The sequence below is a fragment of the Phalacrocorax aristotelis genome, chromosome 6 (genome assembly GCF_949628215.1).
Source record: "Phalacrocorax aristotelis chromosome 6, bGulAri2.1, whole genome shotgun sequence".
NCBI lineage: Eukaryota > Metazoa > Chordata > Aves > Suliformes > Phalacrocoracidae > Phalacrocorax > Phalacrocorax aristotelis.
The window spans coordinates 18,085,271-18,108,990 of NC_134281.1; the positions used below are offsets into that span (position 1 = coordinate 18,085,271).

At 41.0% G+C, this 23,720-nt stretch overlaps 1 protein-coding gene across 3 annotated transcripts in view; it reads left to right on the top strand.

The window, feature by feature from the left end:
* POC1A (POC1 centriolar protein A) overlaps nucleotides 1–23,720 on the top strand; it is an 80,265-nt gene that overhangs the window by 14,397 nt on the left and 42,148 nt on the right. For all 3 annotated transcript variants that reach the window (XM_075096314.1, XM_075096317.1, XM_075096316.1), the window contains exons 4-8: nucleotides 409–588; nucleotides 1,649–1,756; nucleotides 3,085–3,200; nucleotides 10,688–10,821; nucleotides 21,099–21,167. In XM_075096314.1, the coding sequence (XP_074952415.1) occupies nucleotides 409–588; nucleotides 1,649–1,756; nucleotides 3,085–3,200; nucleotides 10,688–10,821; nucleotides 21,099–21,167 (607 nt within the window). The remainder of the gene's footprint in view (nucleotides 1–408; nucleotides 589–1,648; nucleotides 1,757–3,084; nucleotides 3,201–10,687; nucleotides 10,822–21,098; nucleotides 21,168–23,720) is intronic.

Below are 23,720 nucleotides of genomic sequence, written 5' to 3' on the forward strand. Positions count from 1 at the left end.
CGGTCTACATGAATGGTGAAAACCCATGCCTCCCTCCTTAGCTACCTTGCAGCAAAGGACCTGGAAGCATTACAGAAACTTTTTAATGTTTATTTCCATAAATGTTTTAAATGGTTGCACAAATTAACAATAGCATTTTTGCCCCTTTATAGGAAACATGGTTGTTTTCTGTTGGATTGGGCTCCAGTATTGAACTAGAACAACTGGTTTTAGCTGTGTATTCTGTATAGCTCATGAAATGTTTGACTGGCGTTAATCAACATTTTCTTCCTAATGTAAGCACGTGCGGTTCCCGTAGAAATGCTGGTTAATAGCACTGCTCACCATATATAAGCTTTGTGTTTTCAGGTACATAATGTCTTTGCTGTCCTGCTGTGCAGTTTTAAAGTATTCTTTCCTTCTGTATAGCAAAGGAGAATCTACTGTCTTCAAGGCTCATACGGCAACTGTAAGAAGTGTTCATTTCTCCAGCGATGGCCAGTCCTTAGTTACAGCTTCTGATGACAAAACAGTCAAAGTGTGGACGGTTCACAGGCAGAAGTTTCTGTTCTCACTTAGTCAACACATAAACTGGGTTCGCTGTGCCAGGTAGGTATGGCTTTCTGATGAATAGAGATGGGGATTTATCCCTCAAAACAGAGACTAAGCACCATGGTCTTGTGCAGCACACTTCTATTCAGGATGATTCAAGTGTGTCTAGTGACTGAAATACATTGCTGACCTGCAGAGAGATGCATTGGATAGTGGCTTTGTGCTCACTTTGTGCTTCTTCAGTGACCTTTGTTAAGCAGAGACTTTCATGCTTAGTGATTTACTTTTACCTGGTATGGAGACTCTTGCATCTTGAAGTCATTAACAGAAGCAAAATGAGATGTTTATATTATTGTTACTTCAGCTTGGTTACTTTTATACTTGTCATGCCTCTAAAAATGATTGCCTGCGCTCCTTCCAAAATGCTGAAAGTGCTGCCATAATAAAAACATTATTTCCAGATAACTGTCTCAGATTCAGTTTTCAGTTTTCCATCTTGGTTGTTCTGAGGAGTTTTCATGTACATATATATTTAGGATTCAGTTTCTCTGTAGGTGAGAAGTTCGTTATAGTGCTTGAACGTGGTGGTGACAGTGACTGGTGGTACTATAGATGTCCACAGTAGAGCAGAAAGAACGTTTTTCCAGTATGTATGATGATGCGCTCTAGTTAGGGACATACGAAATTTTGCAATAAGAGCTTAATACATTCTTCTAAGGCACTAGAATGATGAAGCTTCTTTTGCTGCAGCTGTTATCTTGGGAGTAATTATATTACCTTGAATGCTTGTGGCAAAGGTAGGAACTGTTTTGATTCAGGGTGGAGAAACAACTTGAGAGACACTTAAATTGAAACAAGTAGGACAGGAGATCTTCAGTCAGACTGAAGACTTTCCTGAGGTTTATTTTAGGTGCTTGTGGAATTAGGGATAGTTTGAGAACTTACGGCTTGCTTTTTTTCCCCCCTTCAACTTACTGCAATTGGGTTATTGGTCTTGCTGATGCTGGTGTGACTCGAGTGAGGTGTGTTTACCAACGTATCTTGACAGCTGGCTAAACCCGGTTGACCCTAAACACCTTTTGGGAGCACTTCTTAATTGCTATAACTCTTGTCTTAGATTCTCGCCTGATGGACGATTAATAGTGTCAGCCAGTGATGATAAAACTGTCAAACTGTGGGATAAAACCAGCAGAGAATGTATACACTCCTTCTGTGAGCATGGAGGGTAAGTACCTGGTGGTGCACAAGGACTGACTTTCTTATTGCTGAAATGGGGATGCCTGGTGACTATACAACTTGTTTTGTGACTGCAGTCAGAGGTCCTTGTCCTGACTATAATTTCTAACTCATTAAAAAAAAAAAAATCATTAACACCTATTACAAAAGGAGCCAGCAGAGGATGAGATGCAAAAAGAGCTTCTGAAATTGCTGTGACCTTTTTATGACTTGTCCAGATTGGAACCTTGAGGCTTATGTTTTGATAACTGTCCAACACATCAAGCCTTAGTTTCTTTATGCTTGCTTAATTTTGGAGATGCTTAAATTCTTTATTTCTTCTAGTTTTATTAAGCTTTTTTATTTTGCTCTGAGTTGAAGTAAGTTAAAAGACCAAAAGTGTACTGACAGATTAGTACTTGGATGCTTTGTTTCATTCTCAAAGTTTGAATAACAAAGTTATTCCAAAAACCACTTTATATTCAGAAAAACAGCTGTTGAATCATGATTTTTTTACTTTATGGAAAATATTGAGCCACACAAAACAAGACCTTAGAGAACTGAGACTGGAGCCTTCCTATTTTCTTTTTTTATTGAATTTTTAAGTACAAAGTTTTCTTCTTTATAGGTAATATATAATATTACTCAGACAAATCCAGGCAGCATTATTTTTTCTAGTGCTTTTAAGAATATAACTTGTCCAAACAACCAGCTGAAATATTTCTGCTTTCTCAGCTTTTCTGACAAGAATACTCAAAGGGTAATTAATTTCATCCTATTTCTGGCACGGATTGGGTGAGGAGTTTCAGTATGCTCTTCACTGAAGGTTCTACTGTACTTGTGTGTTCAAAATAAGAATCGATTACATACAAGTCCAGAAAGGAATTTAGTCTCAGTCTCGCTACCTTCTAAGTGGCAATATATCTCAGGCAGAAATTCAGTAAGTTCCATCTTAAAATTAGTTAAGAGTAACAGAAGTCTTGTACATGCCAATCTAGAAATCCTTTTTATTTGATAGGAGACATATATTATGCAAACGTTAAACGAACACTTGAAAATGTTGTTGTGACAGTGAGATCCATCAGACTTCAGGAGGCTTGTATCTAAAGCTTCTACACCTGTAATGCAAAATGTTAAAGACAGTATGCTTAGAATCCTGCAGTCTACTTGGGGTTATAAGCAAGGTCTTAAGAGAAATTTAGCAATATGAATTTTTGGGTTATTTCTTCCTTTCTGTAATGATCAATGCATCATGATGTAGCTTCCCTTCTTGAAAAGACCTTTTTGATCTTTAGCAAGAATTGAATGTAAACAGTTGGATTTAACTACAATTTACAGGTTTGTGAATCATGTGGATTTTCATCCCAGTGGTACATGCATTGCTGCGGCTGGTACAGATTACACAGTGAAAGTGTGGGACGTTAGGATGAATAGACTTCTTCAACATTATCAAGGCAAGTTAAGATCTTAGAAAAATTGGACCTTTCCACATTTTGATATGAACTGCTCTGAAGTCCAAGGACTGTTTCTCCATCACCTGTTGCTTTTCCAGAAAGGCACTGGCTTAGGCCTGCCCAGTGGAAGCCTCTTTTCACCAAACATTAAGCTTTGCCTTCTGTTAGCTCCAAGACCAATTTTCACATATTGGTGAGCAACATCTCTGTTCTGATTTCTTTCTCTGTCCACCATCAAAAAAAGGTGGAAAAGCCCCAATGCTGACACTGTCTTGTGTTGTAGGTGTTACCTATGATGCCACTTGGCTCATACTTGGTGTTCTTGAGTAAATGAAATGCAGTAAAAAGGATGTAGCCTTTGCCTCCAAATAAGCCTATAGGAGAAGTCAGATGCATTCCAGCAAAGCAAAAGGTTAAGTTCTTCATGAGAACTAGAAGTTAACAAAAGAAGAAAATCAAAATCAAACGGTTACAGTACTATACTATGATCCATCTTTACAGTTCGTTCTCCAGTATCTCCTTTGGTTTTCAGTTTCCAGAGTTGGCTTTGGCTTTGTTATGACTTGTCCAGGTTGGCTTCTCCTTGGAGTAGCTAGCTTCTGTATTTAGGAGTCTTCCTTTTTTTTTACCTGTGTCTTCAAAATGGCATCTCCTCCTATTACCCGTTGTCAAACTGATTAGTGATTTGGTGGAACTGGGTAGAAAAGGGTCCTTTCCCATCCCTGCAAGCTTCTTTGAGTTTGTACTGTTGTGTGCATTTTAGTTGCTTGAGCCTAAACATGGCTTTATTTGCTTTACTATTAATGATTTTTAGGGCTGCTGTAGTATATTTACATATATACTCAAGCACTGTTTCAAGTACAGATACCTTATTCAGCTTAGTTTCGTTAGCTTTCCATGAAGACGGCTTCTGGCATGCTAGGAAATCAGATAAGAGATATGGGACTGCAGCTTGGTGTATTATTCTTCCTGCCATCCACGTCAGATACTGTCAGTTCCTGCTGTGACAGCTTCACAGCTGAATGCCAGAAAGAAGAGACAGAGCAGTAAAATAATTTTCAGTTGATTCCTGCTAACTTTGAGTTAAGAGACTATGCTGGTTTTGGCTGAGAAGCGGTTAATTCTCTTCACTGTAGTGCCTGTGGTGGTCAGGGACCTTTCTGGCTTCCCGCACTCTGCCGCATCGGTGGGAAGCTGGGAGGGGTGGGGTGGGGCCATGGCCAGGCTGCTGACCCTGACTGGCCAATGGCAGGTTCATTCCATACCATGTGACACCATGACCAGTATATTAAGGGGGGCATTTGCGGCTCGGGAGCGGTGCGGCGTCAGGTCGGTGGGCGGTGAGCAGCTGCGTCATGTGCGGTTTGTTTCAGTGGTTCATTCCCCTTCCCCCCTCTTCCCTGACCTGGATTTCGTGCCTCTCGTTGTTTTCCTTTCCATTGCATTTTTGTTGTTGTTCTTTTATTTTAATTATTAAACTGTTCTTATCCCAACCCACGAGCATTACCCTTCTGATTCTCTCCCCTATCTACTGGTGGAGGAGTGAGTGAGCAACTGTGTGGGGCTGAGTTGCTGCCTAAATCACAATAGAGACAAAAAAATAAGTTCTAAATTAAATCTCTTGGTCCTCCTGGCTTTATGTAAGTAGAATTATTATTTTTTTTTTTAAGTTCTTGTGGCTGTGTATCTCTGTACTCATAAGGCGATGAAAGAATTTGCATAGTCTCTTAATACAAGTTATCTGGTTTCGATTGCTATAGAAAGGCAGACAAAGTGTAGAGATGTTTTTCTATTTGTCTTCCTTCGTAGCAACCTGTGAAAGGCTAGACCTCTTCTGGTAGATAAGTAACTCCCATTGCTCTTGAAGCACGTGCATATTGTCTGCAGAGAAGCTACTAAGATTATGAAAGTCCTTTGGGTTCCATAAAAAGATAAATAAAAGCTCCCCCAAAAGAGGTTCTTGTGGAGTGGGAACAGTCTGCAAACTTAAGAATCCTTTTGTAAATCTGCTGTACATAGAGTACTGTTCTTTTGCTCTCTGCATATAGATGGAAATACCATTATGATCAGTTGATCTGACTGTTAAGCACTGATGGTGATGCCACCATCACTGGAACAGGGTTTTTTCTTGGGTAGAAAAAAAAATTCTAGCATCAGCTTCCTGTGCCTGGATTGTGTTTTATTCCTGGCTTCTAATGTGAGGTCTTCCTCAAGAGTATTCTCCCTGTCAAGTCAAGCACTCTTTGAACTCTTCCAACTGTAAGTCTGCCTGAGCTTCTTGAACTCTCATATAATGTGACTTACTTTATTTCTTCAGTTATCCTTATGGACTCATAATCACTTCCATTTCTCTGATAGTTGACAAAATCTAATGGAAATCAAACCTTTTGAAGACCACTCATTAGTACTGAGCATTGCAATGATGAATACTGAAGTGTGAGTCTTTGCAATAAGAATTGTGAACTTATAACCCATACCAAAACTTGAAAACACCTTTCTGAAATCTTGTTGCTAAAACAGGTAGTATTTTAAATAATTCTGCAGTGTCAGATTGTCCTTTAATGTACTTTATCAGCTTTTCAACAGTAGGAAGATCTGCAGTGTGTGTATGTATATTATACTGCAGTATAAGTGGGCTCAAAAATATTATCTTCCTGCTTTCCACTTACTGCTATTAAATAATCTGAATCTGATGTGGTTTATGTTTGGCTGCCAGGTTTATTTTTTTTCTCTTGGAGTTATATATTCCCCCTGTATCCCACTCTTATTGAATGGCATTTTAGCCTGACACCCTTGCTATTGAAGTGATCTTTTCCTGTTATGAGTGGGTTTTTTAACAGCTACTGTGTAGATTCTAATTGTGTGTTAAACTTTGGACTAGAAATAGAAGAAAAGCTTCTATAGGTATGTCAGTGATAAAAGGAAGCTCTCTCCAGAGGGAAATGGGAGACCTGGTTACCTGGGATATGGAGAAGGCTGAGGTACTGAATGACTTTTCTGCATCAGTCTTCACTGGCAAGGGCCACACTGCCCAAGCCACAGAAGGCAAAGGCAGTGACTGGAAGCATGAAGAACCAACAGCCCACTGTAGGAGAATATCAGGTTTGAGAGCATCTAAGGGACCTGAAGGTGCACAAGTCCATGGGACCTGATGAGATGCATCCGCAGGTCCTGAGGGAACTGGCGGATGAAGTTGCTAAGCCAGTATTTGTCATATTTTGAGAGGTTGTGGCAGGCAAGTGAAGTTCCCACTGACTGGAAAAGGGGAAACATAACCCCAATTTTTAGAAAGGGGAAAAAAAAAAAAGAACTGGGGAGCTACATGCCAGTCACTCACCTCTGTGCCTCGTGAGATGGAGCAGATCCTCCTGGAAGCTATGCTAAGGCACATGGAAAATAAGGACTGGTGACAGCCAACATGGCTTCACTAAGCACAAATTGTGCCTGACAAATTTGGTGGCCTCATGCAATGGGGTTACAGCATTGGTGGATAAGAGAAGAGCAACTGATGTCATCTACCTGAACTTGTGCAAAGCATTTGACACTGTCCTGCATGACGTACTTGTCTCTGAATTGGAGAAACATGGATTTGACACATGGGCTGCTTGATGGATAAGGAATTGGCTGGATGGTGCGGTCAATGGCTTGATGTCCACATGGAGACCAGTGATGAGTGGCATTCTTCAGGGGTTGGTATTGGGACCAGAGCTATTCAACATCTTTGTTGGTGACATGGACAGTGGGATGGAGTGCGCCCTCAGCAAGTCTGCCAACGACACCAAGCTGTGTCACGCTGGAAGGAAGGGATGCCATCCAGGGGAATCTTGACTGGCTTGAGTGGTGGGCCCATTTGAACCTCATGAGGTTCAACAAGGCCAAGTGCAAGGTCCTGCACATGGGTCAGGGCAATCCCAAGCACAAATACAGGCTGGGCAGAGAATGGATTGAGAGCAGCCCTGCGGAGAAGGACTTGGGGCTGGTGGTTGATGGGAAGCTCAACATGACCTGGCAATGTGTGCTTGCAGCCCAGAAAGCCAACCGTGTCCTGGGCTGCATCAAAAGAAGCATGGCCAGCAGGTCAAGGAAGGTCATTCTCCCCCTCTGCTCTTGTGACACCCCACCTGTGTTCACCTCTGGGGCCCCCAATGTAAGAAGGACATGGGGATGTTGGATTGAGTCCAGAGGAGAGCCACCCAGATGATCAGAGGGCTGGAGCACCTCTCCTGTGAAGACAGGTTGAGGCAGCTGGGTTTGTTCAGCCTGGAGAAGAGAAGGCTCCGGGGAGACGTTATAGCGGCCTTCCAGTACCTGAAGGGGGCCTACAAGAAAGCTGGAGAGGGACTTTTTCAAGGGCATGTAGTGATAGGACAAGGAGTAATGGCTTTAAACTGAAAGAGGGTAGGTTTAGATTAGATATAAGGAAGAAATTCTTCACTGTGAGGGTGGTGAGGCACTGGAACAGGTTGCCCAGGGAAGCAGTGGATGCCCCATCCCTGGAAGTGTTCAAGGCCAGGTTGGATGGGGCTTTCAGCAACCTGGTCTAGTGGAAGGTGTCCCTGCCCATGGCCAGGGGTATTGGAACTAGATGATCTTTAAGGTCCCTTGCAACCCAACCTGTTCTATGAAATAGTCATGAAAGGCAAAGAAACCTAAAATTGCAGTGGTAGCTATCTACAGTCACTTCAAGCACCTGTGTCTGCAAACTGATGCATTCATAACATGTTCTGGAGATGTGTTTGCAAGTCTTGCTCTTCTGAGGTTTTATTTGCATGCCTTTTAGCTAAATTGGATTTAGTTTTGTGGCTCTCCCACGTGAAGCTGCTGTCTTGGTCCCACTAGAGGGCATCTCTTACCTCAGTATATGCTTATGCTGCCTGATTTCAAGGGAATCCATTTTAAAGATAAAGTTGCATTGAGGAGTTAATAGGTAAGTAGCCCTGCCATACACTCTTGTGTGTTAAAGTTGGGTTGTTTTCCAAAACTGATTAGTCTTTTGGCAGTGCTGCTCTTGTCGCCAGGACTTGTTCCAACTGGGACATTTGTAAATCAAAGTTGGAAGTAGAGAGCAAACTGCAAAACCTTTTGTATGGTGTGGGTTTTTTTAGTAAAGTATGCTCTGGTCACGTTTACTGTACAGGATAACAGACAGATGCCATATTCAGTCCTCTGCTTGTTGCTGACATTTTTGTATAGCAGATCGTCCCCCCACAAAAATGCTCAATGTTTATTGCCTGACTTATTTTTTCATGTGCAAAGCTGTGTGGGGCACCTGTTACAGGTCTGTGGAAACAGCTCTAACCTTTTTTTTATTGCTGTTTAAAAAGAGCAATTGGTAATTTTATACAGTTCAGCTGGGGCTGGAAGATGTTTGTCTTCACTGGGGACTGGCTGTGTCAAGTCATCGTAATTTATCTTCTGAATGCTGATTACTAAGAGGTTACATTCACCGATTATATAAAAGTAGTATTGCCAGACTTGGGCCAGTTATGTTCAGTTGCTTTATAGGCTTGCATGACTCTATTTTAGTAATTAACCCCCCATTATAAAATAACTAGCTGTTATTTTTCTAGGGCTTAGCTGGCAGAAAGGTAGGCTTGTAGCAACAAGTCCCTGGGAGATGCCACTTTGTGCTTCACTAGATTTATTTAGATTTATTGTTTACAACATGAAATAAAGTGAGGCTGCAGGATGTGATGGCAAGTTTTTGGAGAGGCGTTCTGAATGGTCTTGTGGGAAGTATGAGCTGTTTTGGCAGAAGAGCGATGAAGTTTTCTCTGAGCTTACAACAGCCAAGAACTCCTTGGGCATGGAAGCTGTGAGTGCTTACACAGCCACGGTCTGTGATTTCCTTCCGTTATGAAAAGGTATTTTGGTGAGACTGGAAATACTTTATTCACTGTCTGTAACTTGGAGGATATATCATTAACTTAATCTATTTCTGGTACGATTCCTTTCATACCAGACTTGCCTTAGTTGACAAAATATGATTACCTTTATCTGAATATAGATACTAATGGGATGAGAAATATTACAAATCACTTGGAATAAAATTTTCAAAGGAGAAATGTATTTAGCACTCTTTCAGGAGGAAAAACTCCATGTAGACTTTTTTCCTTTAATACATAACATAATACGGGGCTGTGCGGGTAGAAGATGATCTACCTGTGTGATAGAGGCAGAATTCACAAAGAATGCTGTTGAGAAGTTACCTGTGTTGAGTTAATGTTTTCTTCTGTGTTTTTTTTTAATAGTCCAGGCCAAGAGGAGTTATGTTCTTAGAACATAAGCTGAGGTATCTAGTGTTTCTGAGACTTTAAAAACTAGATGCATTCTGTTTTACAATTGAGCAAGATTATTTCCGATTTCTGCTTCAAAGCAGCATCTGCAAAAGACAATATTTGGTTCTAGTGTCTTTAAGATTGTATTTTGAGGTTTTTTTTAACATGCAGTTTGGATTTGGAATGCACAGTAGACTCTCAAGGAAATATAAACTTAGTTGGGGGAGATGGACTAGTAGTAGTAGATCTGAGATACCAGAACATTTGGAAGGCACATAGTATAATTAAGAATAATTGGATAGTTAAAACCCTCTTCAAGCATAGTCTTAATATTCTGTAATGTCACATACGCTCAGAAAGCTGTGCATATGTAAAGTACTGCATGTTCTTATAAAGAAATATGTTCAATAGCCTGTTTTTTAAAAGCTTGTGGAGTGGAAAAAAGCCCTGCATTAGGTAGATGTTTAATGTTACAGTGACCTTAAAAGTGTAATTTGACTTTTTTTCCTAGAGAATTTTCTTCAACTCTTTTTAAAATAACTCTTAGGCTTCATAGTCATGCAGGAAAGATTGCTTTATTGGAAGTTCACTCTTGATAGTTTGTCTATTTGTACTTGTTTCAAATTTTTGGTGAGGCGAATTGGATGGATGAAGGAATAATGCTTATGCTGGGCCATTTTCAAGTTGCTGCTGTTTTTTCCTAGTTTCTCTGAAACCCGGTGTTGGTTAGAATTGGCGTTGCACAAGTTCTTTTGGTTTACTACCCAACTTTGACATATTTTACCACCATAGAGCTGCTGTTCTTTCTCCCAAGTGATTCTAGAATAAACTGTATATGCTGGTACATTAAGAAGACTGAAATTATGATGAAGGAAACTCAATGTCCAGCTCTCTCACAGAATCATATAGCTCACTTGCACATATAGTTACTTTTTGGGGCTATGCTGGAAGCTTTGTACTCTTAAATCTCCCAGAATAACTGGCAAAACTTCCTTTTTCCTTTCTCCTTTCAATAATGTAGTGCCTATTTTTAAAATAATTGAATACTGACCTTGTTCTCCAATGCTTTGAAGAGTTTTTGTGGAATGTTTCTGCCATAATTTTCCTGTTAAACTTTATAACAGAAAATTCGAATGTGCTTGTACTTTTTGTGTTGGACTTACGTAAACTGGTCTCGGTGATTATTATGTATGTTTTTTCCATCTTCAGTGCACAGTGCTGTGGTAAACAGTCTTTCCTTTCATCCCTCTGGAAACTATCTGGTTACTGCTTCAAATGATTCAACTCTTAAAATTCTGGACTTGCTAGAAGGAAGACTTCTGTATACTCTTCATGGTCACCAGGTGAGGCAAAGCCTTTTATACAGTAATGTACAAACCCGTAACAAACTGGACGAATTTGTGCTTGAGCCTTTCATTCTTCATGGCCAAAAATCTTCTGAAAACTTATTTTCATAAAATGATGGTGATAATAGTACTGATAATCATCTTTGAGATCATGACTGTTTTGAAGGGAAGGCCTGTGGAGTGGGAAGGAGGTAAGGCAGGAATGGAGAAGATGAGAAAACAAGGCAGAAAGGGAGCTCCAGTATTGAAGATGCAAGTCTAAGGCCAAAGAGGCAGAGTCAGAACTGCACCCCAGACTCTAATCCTGGGTCTGTCCTATGTTCTCTGTACCACGGCTCTGACTTGCTCCCTCTAGAGTGGTGCAAATAACACTTGGCCCTCTGACTTAAGTGTTATGAAGATAAATGCTATTCACCTGACAGGAGACTTAGGGACAGTAGTGGTAAAATGGAGGAAATATATTTTGGGACGTGATTTGGGAACATGTTTCCACTTTGTTAATTAAAATTAATGAATTTAATAATTGAAGGTGATAAATGCTGCTGGTTGGTTAAGTTTAACTTATTGGCCTGTTAGTGTTATGCTGCTGGATGTGTTGCTTGTAAGGTTAGTTATATGAATGCTTGGAGCTCTCTTTAAATGTTAAATGAAAATAAATAGACTAATTTCATTGTCCATGCTGAGCGGGGCTCAAAGGCGTGAAAAAGCAGACCTGCTTTAAAGGTTTCCTTTCCAAAGGGACAAAACCAACAAATTCTTAACCTATTTGTGTCTCTGTTAAAATGGGGGCTGAGTCATAAAGCATCAAAACTAGCTTGGGAAAAACCACAGCCTGAAGCTATTGGGGGTGGTGGAGATGGTTCTGGGCAATAATGGTAGTCGTGTAAGCTGCAAAACTGATAATTCATGTTTCTTGTGGCTTTATGTTTAGTGACTGCCTTGTCTGATGTCTAAAAAGGTCAAGTTTGTTTTGTAAGTTTTATTATACTATGTGTTAATAAACTTCTCTCCTTTTATGTAATGTTAATGGAAAAATAGGATCACCTTATACTTAAAGCTCTACTTCATGGGAAGATCTGATTAAAGGATTCAAATGCTGAAAAGAATGAGGGAATGATAATAAATGCTGGCTATCCTAATATATAATCCTTGACTGCATAAAACTTTGAAAACTGGACTAAGTGGATGCTTCTGTCAAAGCTTTTAACTGTTGTCCTAATCTAATTTTCATATTTGTCTTCTTTTGTATTAATTGGCCAAGTGAGTGCTTAAGAAGTAGCTTTCTGGAAAAGGGTAAGTGTGGAGAAAGAGTGGATCTTTGCATCTCTCGTCCTTGCCTCAGGAAGGGATGTGCCAGGTTATTGTTCAGCAGGAGGCTGAACCTGCTTTCCATTTTCCTCCCTTCTGAGCTGTAGGTTGCTCCTCGATGAGTGCAGTGGCACAAAAAAGTAGTCTTATTTTGAATAAGAGTCCAAAACTGATTACGGTGATGGAGGTCTTTGGAATTAGACAATAAAAAATCCCTTTAGGCTGATGCTGTACTTAACTCAGGTCTTCTACAAAACAGTTGGTTTGTGAATCATCTGTTCAGAAGTAGAGTTAAACCTCCATATTATTTCCACCCCACACTGTTTCAGATCAGTTAAACATCTGCCACTCTCCTCTAGGCATCTAACTGACGTTGGCGCAGCTGAAGGGTATTTGCCACTGTGTGATGACACCTCCTTGAGTCTGGAAACAAGCAGATATATAAAAGTGGCTGGTAGTGCTTGCTTAGTTGTCTTTAAGAGTGTTGCACTGAGATGGCTGTGGAACCAGTACTGGCATAGCTCTGGGCAGACATGCCCTCTGCTGGCATGTGCTGTATTGTTGTGGGTTTGTTCTTTTAATGCCTGATTTAACTAACAGATACCTTGCTTTTCCACTAAAAGTATATGATAACCTGTGCTTCATTCACAGTAAGCAACTGGCACTGACAACAGGCCTTGCTTTCATCACAAGTTGCTGGTGTGGATTCCTGCCGTGGCTGCTTCTCTAGCCTGCTCTGATATAGATAAACCCAGGCTACTTAATACTGAAGGCTTCTTTTTTTTTCCTCCAGCGTCACTGTGATTTCTGCCAGTATCTCCAAGTGGCTAAAAATCAAGTGGGTGTGGATTTTTTTTGGTTGTTCAGTAGATTTGCCTTTCTAAGTGAGGGCTATAGGTTAGTCACCAAATGAACAGCCTGTTCTGAAGACATTCTTGAGTTGTGACTTTGTGTGGGTGAATATGCTGGTTGAGACTTTGCTTTCTCGGACAGCTGATTGCTGTTATGTTCTGGGAAGGCGGCATGCAAGTGGACACTTGAAGGAAAAAAAAAAAGTAAAGTCCTTTAGACATACTTTGACGCAACTGCTGGAGTGCCAGGAATTTGTTAGCAGCTGATTAACTGTAGTTTACATAGGGAGGATTGCCAAGTTTACATTTCTGTCTTTAATTGTAATGTAGCTGGCCCCCTTGCAGCAGAAGGATAGAGACAGGAGTTCGCAGCTTAGAGCTGACATCTTGCAGCTGTGAAGCATCATCTGTATTGTGCTGCATATTTTAGTTCTGGAGTGCTTCAAGCTGTAAAGTACTCTTGCCTAATTCCATACAGATGAGACACCAGGTTGGTATGTAAATCCACCTCTGGTACTGAATCATTGTTGAGGAACAGAATGTTTTGGGGCCTGTAAGTCACCTCCAGAGAGTTGCTAAGAAGAGAGCAGGTATGTACACAGTGCCTGTCTGCCCTTTGAGGTGATTTGATTAGAGCATTTCCAGACTGTCTTCCTTAGTGGAATGGAAGTTCTCAGTAAATATTTAGAAAACATCTGCATGGGTATGTTTATAAATAGGAAGACAGAAAAAGCAAAGTTATGTTTCTCCAAGCAACCTTGACTTGAACCATAAAGTAGCTGTGTTCCACTTACCTGGGTGGCACAAGTGCTCACTGCTTTGCTGGCTGAATAAAGAGCAAGATCATCTGAGCAGGTGCACAAAAACAAATGTGCTCCTTCACTGTCTGCTGCAAGCTCTGCCTAGGTGGCATTAAACATCCGTGCAGGCCTAGCCTTCTTTGAAGGGTATGAGGGCATCTCAGGGCTGCACAGAACTGGACCAGCAAAGGGAGAGGAGGAGTATGTTGCAAACAAGCAATTGATTTTAGATTAGCATTTCTGATTATTAAAAGAAAATGAGTGCTCTATTCTTCCCTTGTATGTTATTTTTTTTAACTGAAGCTCTCAGGAGTTAAAGCTACTGAAGATTCAGTTATAAGGTGCCAGTATAAATTTTCCCCATGTAGCTGTAACCCTTTCTCCCTGGTGAAGGAAGATGCAGGCATTGACCGTCTTGCTCTGAGTAGTGATACAGTTTTTCAAAGCTCAGCAGACTGAGAATCCTTGTGACTTCTTGTCAGAGGTATTCTGTATGAAAACATTCCTTGTTGCCGTTGTCATCTCTTCCCTTGCTTTTCTCCTTGGTTCCCTTTTACTGTCCCTTTCTATCCTTTGTGTTACCATCTCCACTGTGCACTTTCTAAGAATCTGCCCTTTTTATGTAAACACTTTTCTTGTCCTTACTGTTAAGAGATGTGGATTCTTTCCACAGCCCCTATCACTTTCCGCTCCATCTGCTGCATCCCCACTTGAGGACAACACTCAGTTCTGTCCTGCACCTCTTGATTTGCCAGTGTGCAATGCCTGTACTGACACCTTTCCCCTCTCCATATCGTCTTTGGGGTATTTGTGGTGTTTGTGAGAAGACAAACATCCACGGCTTTCGTCGCTTCATGCCCCACCCCACCCCCGCTCTTGCCTCTTTCTAAGATTTGGATTTTCCTGTCTGAGGCTTCTTCTGCAGGATATGAGCTGCATCCTGTACCAGATTGTGAGATAAGTGTGTGTAACTGTCACCTGTCTTGCCCTTGTGTTTTCTCCTGCCTCGGTCTTCTCTGAATTCAGCTTTCTTCTCCTACTATGTATCCTGTTACTGTCTTTCACCTTTTCTGATGGGATTGATTTCCTTGCTGGAAGTTCGTCATTGATCCTGAGATACAGGCTCAGTGTTTCTGCCTTACCAAAAGGTCTGTTGGTTTGAGTTGTTCTTCACTGAACTCTCTTCACTGCTTTATCTGCTGCTGAAACCAAGTGAAGGACACGATGTCAGCATCATATCTCAGGTCTTCTATGTTCTTTGGTACTTGAATGCATTATTGAGTTTCTTGCCTGCTCTTGATGTTTTCCTAATTGTCCTGATGACTTATTCTTTACATCTTTTGCTCCTCTAGCCTCTGTCATTTCAACGTCCACCAGCCCAAGTGCGACTTGCCCTCTTCTGTGCTATGAAGCAGTTGAAAGCACTATGAACAACAGCAATGACTGCTCTGTTTATTTCCTTTATGCCTTGAACTGATGACCCCATGCCCAAGATGCCAGCGTGCTTGTTGCTGCCTCTGATTTGCTTGTTGGACCTCATCACCCCTTGTATTTTCTTTTTCTCTTTGCACTAGTTAATCTATTCCAGGAGAGTTTGACTGAATGTATTGGCTCTTATCTTCCTCCTCCTACATCTCTTTTTGTGGGCAGTGGAAACTCTCCTTTAATTCAACTCTTTGCATCCTCTGGATACACCTTGTTCCAGCTCTTGGCACCTCCCTTACACACTTATCTGGCTCTTCTCTGCTATGCGTTAGCTTTTCCCAGAATTAAAAAAAAAAACGGGGGGGGGAGGGGAGGGAGAAAAATCTAGCGGCGTCCTTGACCTCACTTGTCTCTCAGCTACTTTCTTCTCTGCCTCTCCTTTCATCGTGCAGAGTGTGCATCATTGAACTACTCTCCTGGTTTATTCCTGGACCCTCTCCAGCCTGGCTCTTGTTTCTTCTGTTATGGTGAAGCCAAAATGTTAGCTCTGCTGCTAGCTGAAGCTCACAAGTCTGGCCTCTCTTGACTTGAATTGACTGTTGGTGTTGGCCCTGCTGTTGTTGAAATCATGTGCCTTCTGTCCTCCAACGGTTCTATGGGGGAGGAAATGGTGTTAAAGAGGGCTTTTTCTGTGCCTGTCCACTTAATATTTATAGGTGGTACACACTCATCTGCTGTCTGCATACAGGTATGACTGTTTCCTCCAGCCATATTTCCAATTCTCCAAACTAAACTTTTGGCCTTTCTTTTAAGTATTTATTTCAGAGAGATCTATTTCTAGCTCCACCTTTGAAAGCTTTGTGTTCAGGGATGCTGTTCCTGTTGTCTCTTGTCATCCCTGTGTCAATTGTTGCTGATGCTATTAGCATCCTGCCAGTGACTCACTCAGTGCTGTAATTGGTGTCCTGGCTTTGGATCCTGTCTGCCTAGGTGATGAATGCATTCAAGCCCTTCAGACTAATTCTAAACATCTCTTTCTAAGGCCACACTTAATGTTTTGTGTAAGCTGATCAACCTGTGGATTGCTAGGGCAATAAAGGCCTTGTGATCACTAGCCTCCCTCTGTAGGAAGTAGGAAAGCAAGGAGAAGGTATAATCTCTATCTCTGGGGGGCAGTCTATACATAAATTAGATTGTGTAATGTCCTGTGCTTCATCCTTCTTACCTACGTATGCAACTAGAAGTGGGATGTCACCTGGTATTTCAGCTACCATGGCATGGCTGTCTGACCTTGCCCTTGTTTATTGGGAACGCTGCTGCAAAGGATGAGGTTTGGTCCTGTTGTTATTCCTTCTGTATTCAGTTTCTTTGCCACATCCAGTGTGTAAGCAGTCTGTCCTTTTCAAGGCTCCCCAGGGCTTATCTCCATCCTACCTGGTACTTCTCTTTCACTAGAGGAGATGGGTTGAATATTGATTAGTGGCAACGGCCTTCCCACTCAACATTTCCAGTGGATGACATTCTGCTCTCTTCTGTATTTTCCCTCAAACTTTCTGCAGCTCTCTCCCAGTATCACCAAAACTATTATTAAAATTTCAAACTTTGACATGCACAAAAGCTTGACACTCTCTGTGTTGCTGGCCTGCTAAGGATCAAATAGAAAAGTTCCTTACTGCTGACTTGGGGTATCTCATGGTCCAGTCCTTTCTTTCTACAGCTTGCTCTTTAATCTAAGGCAAGAAGGTGTAGGAATTTGTGGACTGGTGCTACCAGCTTGTGTGCAGCACCTAGAACAATGAGGATGCAGAATGGGAGCTTCTGAACCCTCAGGAAATACTAACAGAAGGGCATTTTTGTCTTGCTCTACGGAAAGAGGAATAAAGTGGTCCTTTAGAGCGTTGGTACATCACACATGTTCTAGTTGCATGGGAAGTAAGCTTAAAATTCTTGTATTGAAGAATATGCAACTGCTGCTTTCTGCCACTTTTGATGCAAACAGTAAGTTTAAGGGGGGCCAGAACTGAAAGACGACTTGAATTCTTCAGTCTCCAACCATGTACCTGTTGTCCAGGACTGCATCAGAAGCCTGTTGCATCTCTGCTGTGCTTACCTGGAACAAATGGGAGTTAGGCTATGTCTAATCACTGTCATGTGTTGCTTTGTATTTTTGTGTGTTTATATTAAATTGGGAGAGTATTTGGCAAACTATTATTTGTATGTTGCTGTAGCAAACCTGTTAGATCCGGCAAGTGTTGTAAGTGTATGTAGTAAAAATACTTTTCACTTAATTTATGTCAACAAATCTGTAGAGGATGTTGTGTCTGTAGACTTGTTTGTTCCCCTTCTTTCAATCTGTAAAGGCACATTCAGTTTTTGATATCAGTTTCTATTTTGGGAGGAATATGTTCTGTTGAACTTTTTTCCCTTCAAAATGCCATGACTTTGGAGTCAGTTCATTGCCTGTTTTGATGTGATCTGTGTTGTGCTAAATTTTGTCTAAATACACTGAAATACTTAGACCGATAAAAATAGTTTTGTGAAGCACTGCTCCTCTCCAGTATTCCTCACTTGTGCTTGTTTCTGAACATTTTGTCTTAAGCAATGTCTTGAATTGTGCTTTTTGCACTCCCAACCTCACTGGTTTATTACAGTCAGAGTGCAGCTTCTGCATCCTCAGCTCTTTTGAGCGGTGTTCACCACTGTGCAGTTTTCTGGCTATGTACTTGTTTCTGCCCTTCCTTATTGCTTTTTTGTCTTTACTTTTGCATTTTTTGAGTTTCCATGCCTGACAGTGTGATCAGAGAGCTGAACTGTTGGGGAAGGTGGGTGGAACTAGAAAGCAGCAGCGCACTTTGTCTCAGCTGACTGATGGCAGTGTCTTTGATTTGAAATATCTGCACTATTTAATGCTGTTAGTTGAACAAGCTTAGTCACACTAATGACTGTGTATGCATTTTGAAATTGCTGCTACTAGATCAATTCTGGCAAGATCTCGAGTGAGATGTTGTTATTAGAAGGCCTCAAATCCTTTTGAAATCACTGCAGGTGAAATTATAATATGAAAATATGGTAATGTGTTTTAAGGAAGCTAATGCCCTTCACACTGGGAGTGACCACATCAAGACTAGTTTTGCCAGCATAACCTTGTGCCAGCGTATTTGAAAGCACACAGGACTCTGGGACACAGGTTGCAGTGAGAGTTGGGTTTATCCCAAATGCAGTCTTTGGCTATTTGTCTACCTTCAGGATTTATAATGATGAGTTCACTCCTGCAAAGTAGGAGAGAAAGAAGGGAAACAAGAAACAAACTAGATGTGAGATTTCCATGTGATGCCCATTGGGAAGATGTGAACTCTTAATAGAATAGTCTGTCATTGCAAGTTGATACAGGGTGAGGAGAAGCTTCTTGCTTGTCTTCCTAGATGTGTGATCTACTGGAAAGAGGATAACTCCTGTCAGGAGATGTGTGTTCATGTGGCGGGGTTTTCTGGTGGTTGTTTTGTGGCTTTTCTGGTGGTTGTTTTGGGTGTGGGGTTTCTTGTGTGGAGTTGTTTTTTTTTTTTTTGTTTGTTTGTTTCAGCCTGTCTCAAGATCAGCTTGATTCCTCAGCAAACTTGGCTGTAGGCAGCCTCTGGAAGTGCTCGTTCTAGCCTCTGCCTATTTCAGCTTGGGCAAAAACTCAGACTCAGGACGGTCTGCAAAGTAACATGTTCATCAGCCAATATAAAACTTCACTGTCTGGGTCTTCAGCTGTTTATTCTAAGCAGAACAGTTTGTTGTGCCTGTGCTCGAACACACGTAATGATTTCCTAGCTCTGTTTAACTGCATCTTGGATGCCTCATCCTTCCCGTGTGCGTCCTCCTGCGTGCTTTCTGAAAGGTTGAAAACGTATTAAAATAGATGTGTGGTGTGAAATGCATGCTTTTACTCAAGCAGTGCTGCAGCAGTCAGCACCATTTAAAGTCTCTCAGAACTGACTGTTTTAAGAGCAAGGCTTCTTCATAGCACAGGCACTTGCCTTTTGCAAAGATGATCCTGAACGCGTTGGCTCTAGCATCTCTTCTGTGAGACTAAGAGAAAAGTAGTTTTAAGCCAGCCTTCCATTCTTCATTTAAAAACCTTACAGCTGACACAAGCCTGCATAGATCATTAGCCTGTAGCTCAGATGTGGCAAAGGATGGTGGTGTACAGAGTGCCTGCCTGCTGTTTGTGTTCACCTGTGCTGCCGCAGGTGCCTGTTTTGGTTTGAAGCCTCTATCATTGCTTGGCTGCAATGATGTATGGGAATAAGGATCCAAGGCTGTAAGGCGATATGAAGCAGTACTTCTGTTTTAGTTTTGATGGATTTGGATGTCCCCCCCTGTGTTGACTTTGTCCTGCTAGTTGGTATCCAAAGAGAATAACTGCCTCCCACAAACTCTGCTGTATTCTATAGTACTAAGTAGAAGATAATGTGCAAATACCGTATAATCTGCTGATGCTGCTCTATCTGCCATTCAGTGACGTGCTCGTCTTTCCAGTGCTCCTCAGGTAGCCTTGGCTTTTCCTTCTTCCTGTTCTGGAAACAGTGGTCTTGTACTCTGTGAACGTCTTGACTGCCAAGTCTGAAATAAAATGAGTAATTGTATTCTGCTCTAAATGCTGTATCTTGCACATCCAGTTGTTCTTGTACAAAAATGCTCAGCTAAATTAATTGATGTAAATTGATTGCTTTTGTTGATAGCTGGTCAGGCATGTATTGAAGTTAAGTTGTGGTTGAGTGGGAAAGAGCTTTGAGCCTTGGGTCTTTTGCAGTGAGCAGTTTGCATGGAATATCCTACAAATACATAGGAGAGCATGTGATGACTATATATAAAAACCCACAACCTTTTCCTTTGTGGTAGAACAACTGATTCTTTCACTTCTTGCCTGTAGCCCTACCTGTGGGCTATTTTCATCGTTAGTCATATGTTTTATGCTGTCCCTTAGTGACAGCTGTGTATTTTTAATGAAAGGCTGTTGGGAAAGCATGTAGAGAGAAGATACTATTGTCTATGGTGAATCTGGTGCAGACATTGGTCCATGAAATATATTGTCTTGTGGTGACAGTTTCTGGAAGGTTCTGGGTAGTGTTTGAAGTTCTCACCCCTGGACTTCAGTTATGTGAAAATCTTGGGTAAGTGCATTTTCCTTTCTTTGTTCTAGTTTTCATAGTGTGAGGAAGAGCTTGGAAAATGTAAATTCTGAAGGTTTGACAGTTGGAGCCTGAAAGGTGGCTTCATAACTTCTTAAACTTTAAAAAAAAAACAAACCCAAAACACCCAAACAAAAATGCCAAACAAAGTATATTTTCTGTAGGACCTGGCTTATGATCTGTGAGTGCCTAGAATTGACAGGTGTGAGGGTATTTTACTTCTAACAGTCTTTCTCAGTAAGCCCTTAGCTCCTCTGTGTGTATCTGTGTGTTTAAACCTCCTTTTCTGCTTCAAACCTTTCCATCAGGTGCCTAACTGAAGGCTGCGTTTGTCAAAACTTAACAGCCTCACTGCTTTTAATAGATGAATAGGAGTTTTAGGTATTTCTAATTCTAAAGGGAAGTGAAAATGATTGAGAGGGAAGAAGGAAAAGCTTGAAGAAGCTGTAATACTTGGTTAGTTCCTGTCTGTCTTAATGCCTTGGATATTGAAAAGTGGATGTCTTGAACTGGGAGCAAAAATGGGGGAAATGGCAACTGTCTACCAGTGAGCTTAGCATGTTAATTGTGGCCTACTTACCTGACAGATAAAAGCTTTCTAAATTTTGCCTTTAGATTGCTGATGTCAAATGAGAGATACCTTGAAAAGCTGTAATGAATAGAGCTTCATAACACTGTTTCACTTTTTTTTAAACCTCTTTTAAATCTATTTGCAGGGGCCAGCCACCTGTGTAGCTTTTTCAAGAGCTGGAGACTTATTTGCCTCCGGAGGTTCTGATGAACAGGTATGTGTCTGTTTAATTTGATAGTTTTGTGCCTTGTAACTGTTTTATAGGCACATTACTGGTTTCAAAGAGAAAAATATTAAAAATAGTGACATATATTAAACATAAATTTTTCTTAGTGAGGAAGCACTTTAGCTGGATTATCTGGGAATGGGTATGTACAACAGAGGAAATATTGCTCTATATACAGGCCTTGTTATATGCATTTCTGAGGTATCTGCTGCCAGGGAATAAGTTAGATGGGTGCACAAATGGCTGTGTTGAGATACCTTGAATATCAAAGGCTATGCTGATGGATTGTCTCCTGATCTGCTAATGGCAAGTTCTGAGACACAAGCATAAGGACAAGGCAAGCGGACAGAGATGCTTCCCTTGTAGACCAGTGGGGCCTGGAAGAGTGTTCAGCGCTCTATTTTGTATTCCTCAGTGCTCTCCTCCTCCCATGGGTCTGTCTTCTCAGCCTTATTTGAGACACTGTAGCTAAGCCATCTTCAGTGACTGAGACCAGATGGTTTTGAGTCTGATCAGATGTGAATGTGAGCTGCAGATCTCTGTAGTAATGGGAGCCTGGTGCAAAGCTGTGCTAACGCTGCAGCTGCACAGCTTTTTGGGTCTGAATTGAACTTTTTTCTGCTGACCTTGATACATATGCTAGGATTAAAAGCCTGGGTGTCTTGTACTGCTGGTAAAGGGTTTTTTGTGAATGAAGCAGTAGGGACAGGAGGGGAGATCGCTCCCTTTTACTTCTGGTTCTGAGTTATAATCCAGATTCACATTTCTTTAAGAGTTGCAGGGTTTTGATTTCTGTTGTCAGTGGGGGAAAGCAAAAATGTACCCAGTATGTCTGGACCATGCTGAAATGACTTGCTTGGATTCTCTACATCATGTATGTTTTCAGCTGTATGCTGTCAAGGAGGAAACTAGTCCTAGGGTTGTAGCTCACAACAGTTTCCTGAGCTGCTGCGTTTTAACTCTATTTTATAGATTTGCTGAGATAGGTGGCATAACTTGTCATCTTGTCTCTTTAAGACCACTTTTTATTTAAGCCTTTTAACAGCCTGTTTTGAAGAGATGCATGCCGTTCTCTGTCTTATGAAGTTTCATATATTAAGGTTTGCTCTTGAAATGCTTATTTAACACAAGAAATAAATATACCTCTTCGCTGTAGTTCCTTTCTTCCTTAAAAGCCCTGACATAGCTGCAAGTTGCAGCTATATAGCAATTCATTGTTACTTATTTTCAATAGAAAATTTCAGAAATCTTCTTTGTCTTCACTTTCTAGGCAAAGCCAAGAAGCTGACTTTTATTTCTTTAATTTTTAGCTTAAGATATATTAGCCTACATTTCTCTGTGTAAAGTACATTCCTTCAAAAGGCTTTTGCTTTATCAGCTTCCTCTTTGTCTTTCCTATGGTTGGGATTTCTTAAAGTAATGCTCATTACAAAGCATCACGCGGTATTGTTAAACTGAAATACTGAATGGCAGCGCCTCCCCAGAAAGGTCCTTTGTAAAGGTACATTTATGGCATGGGGTCATACCTAACTACTTTGGCAGTCCTTTCTGTTGTAGCTCAAGGCTTTGTGTTTCTGAGCGCATATATTGGGAAGAATGGCTGTTGGCTTTCCTTTTCTTAGCTTCCATGAAGGAGCTGCTTCTCTCCTCTTAGGTTTGTATCCGAAAATGCAGGCTTCCTTTCGTGTGTGAAGAAAGAACTTTTAACATACAATATATGTATGTGTTAAAAACAGCATTAGTCTTAAATTGCCAGTTGTGTATATACAAGAAGCTTTTTCAGTGGAATGGACCTCGCTGAGTACTAGCTTTCTGCATCCAAGAGAAATAAGAGAAATAATAATCAAGAACATCTTTACAGGTCAAGAAGTTTTTAGGTTGGTTTTTGGTTTTTTTTTTTTGTGGAGTAATTTAGACATGTAGCCTGTCTTAAAAAAATAATTGCTGAACTGCAGACAGGCCTGTTGTCTGAGCCTGCTGGAATCAGGTGGTGCCATTTGCACCCTGTGCTGCAAATATATGCTGGTCTTAATACAGTTAGTGTGAGTTGCCCTGCTGAAGGTACGGGCTGACTTCAACCCAAAGTAGTGGTCTGAGTAAGTATCCATTTTTCTGTCATTGATCTTCACTGAGCTGTGTTCTGTTGCTCTTAATCCCCAGGTTAGACTAGGTGGCAATGTCCATCTTTGTTGTAGTAGCACCTTTTCTAGCTGTGAAGAGACAATCTATACAATAAAAGAGCATCATTTTTTTCTGTCACACAATGGAATGGCCTTGTTGGTTAACTATGCAACTACAAAAGAAAAACGCTTTTAGTTCATGCAAAGCAGGGATGAAAACTTCTAATTGAAGAATAAACACTGGTGTTTCTGATAACCAAGCCTGGTTTCACAGGTGTCTTTCAGACTTCTGAAATAGTTGATTGATTGCTCTTGACCTTTTTTAGACTTTTAGAGCCACTGCTAAGGATTTTACTCCATAGATTTGCTCTTGATATTTTGAAGTGGTTTATGTGTTAGAGGCCTCTCTTCTCCTCTGAAA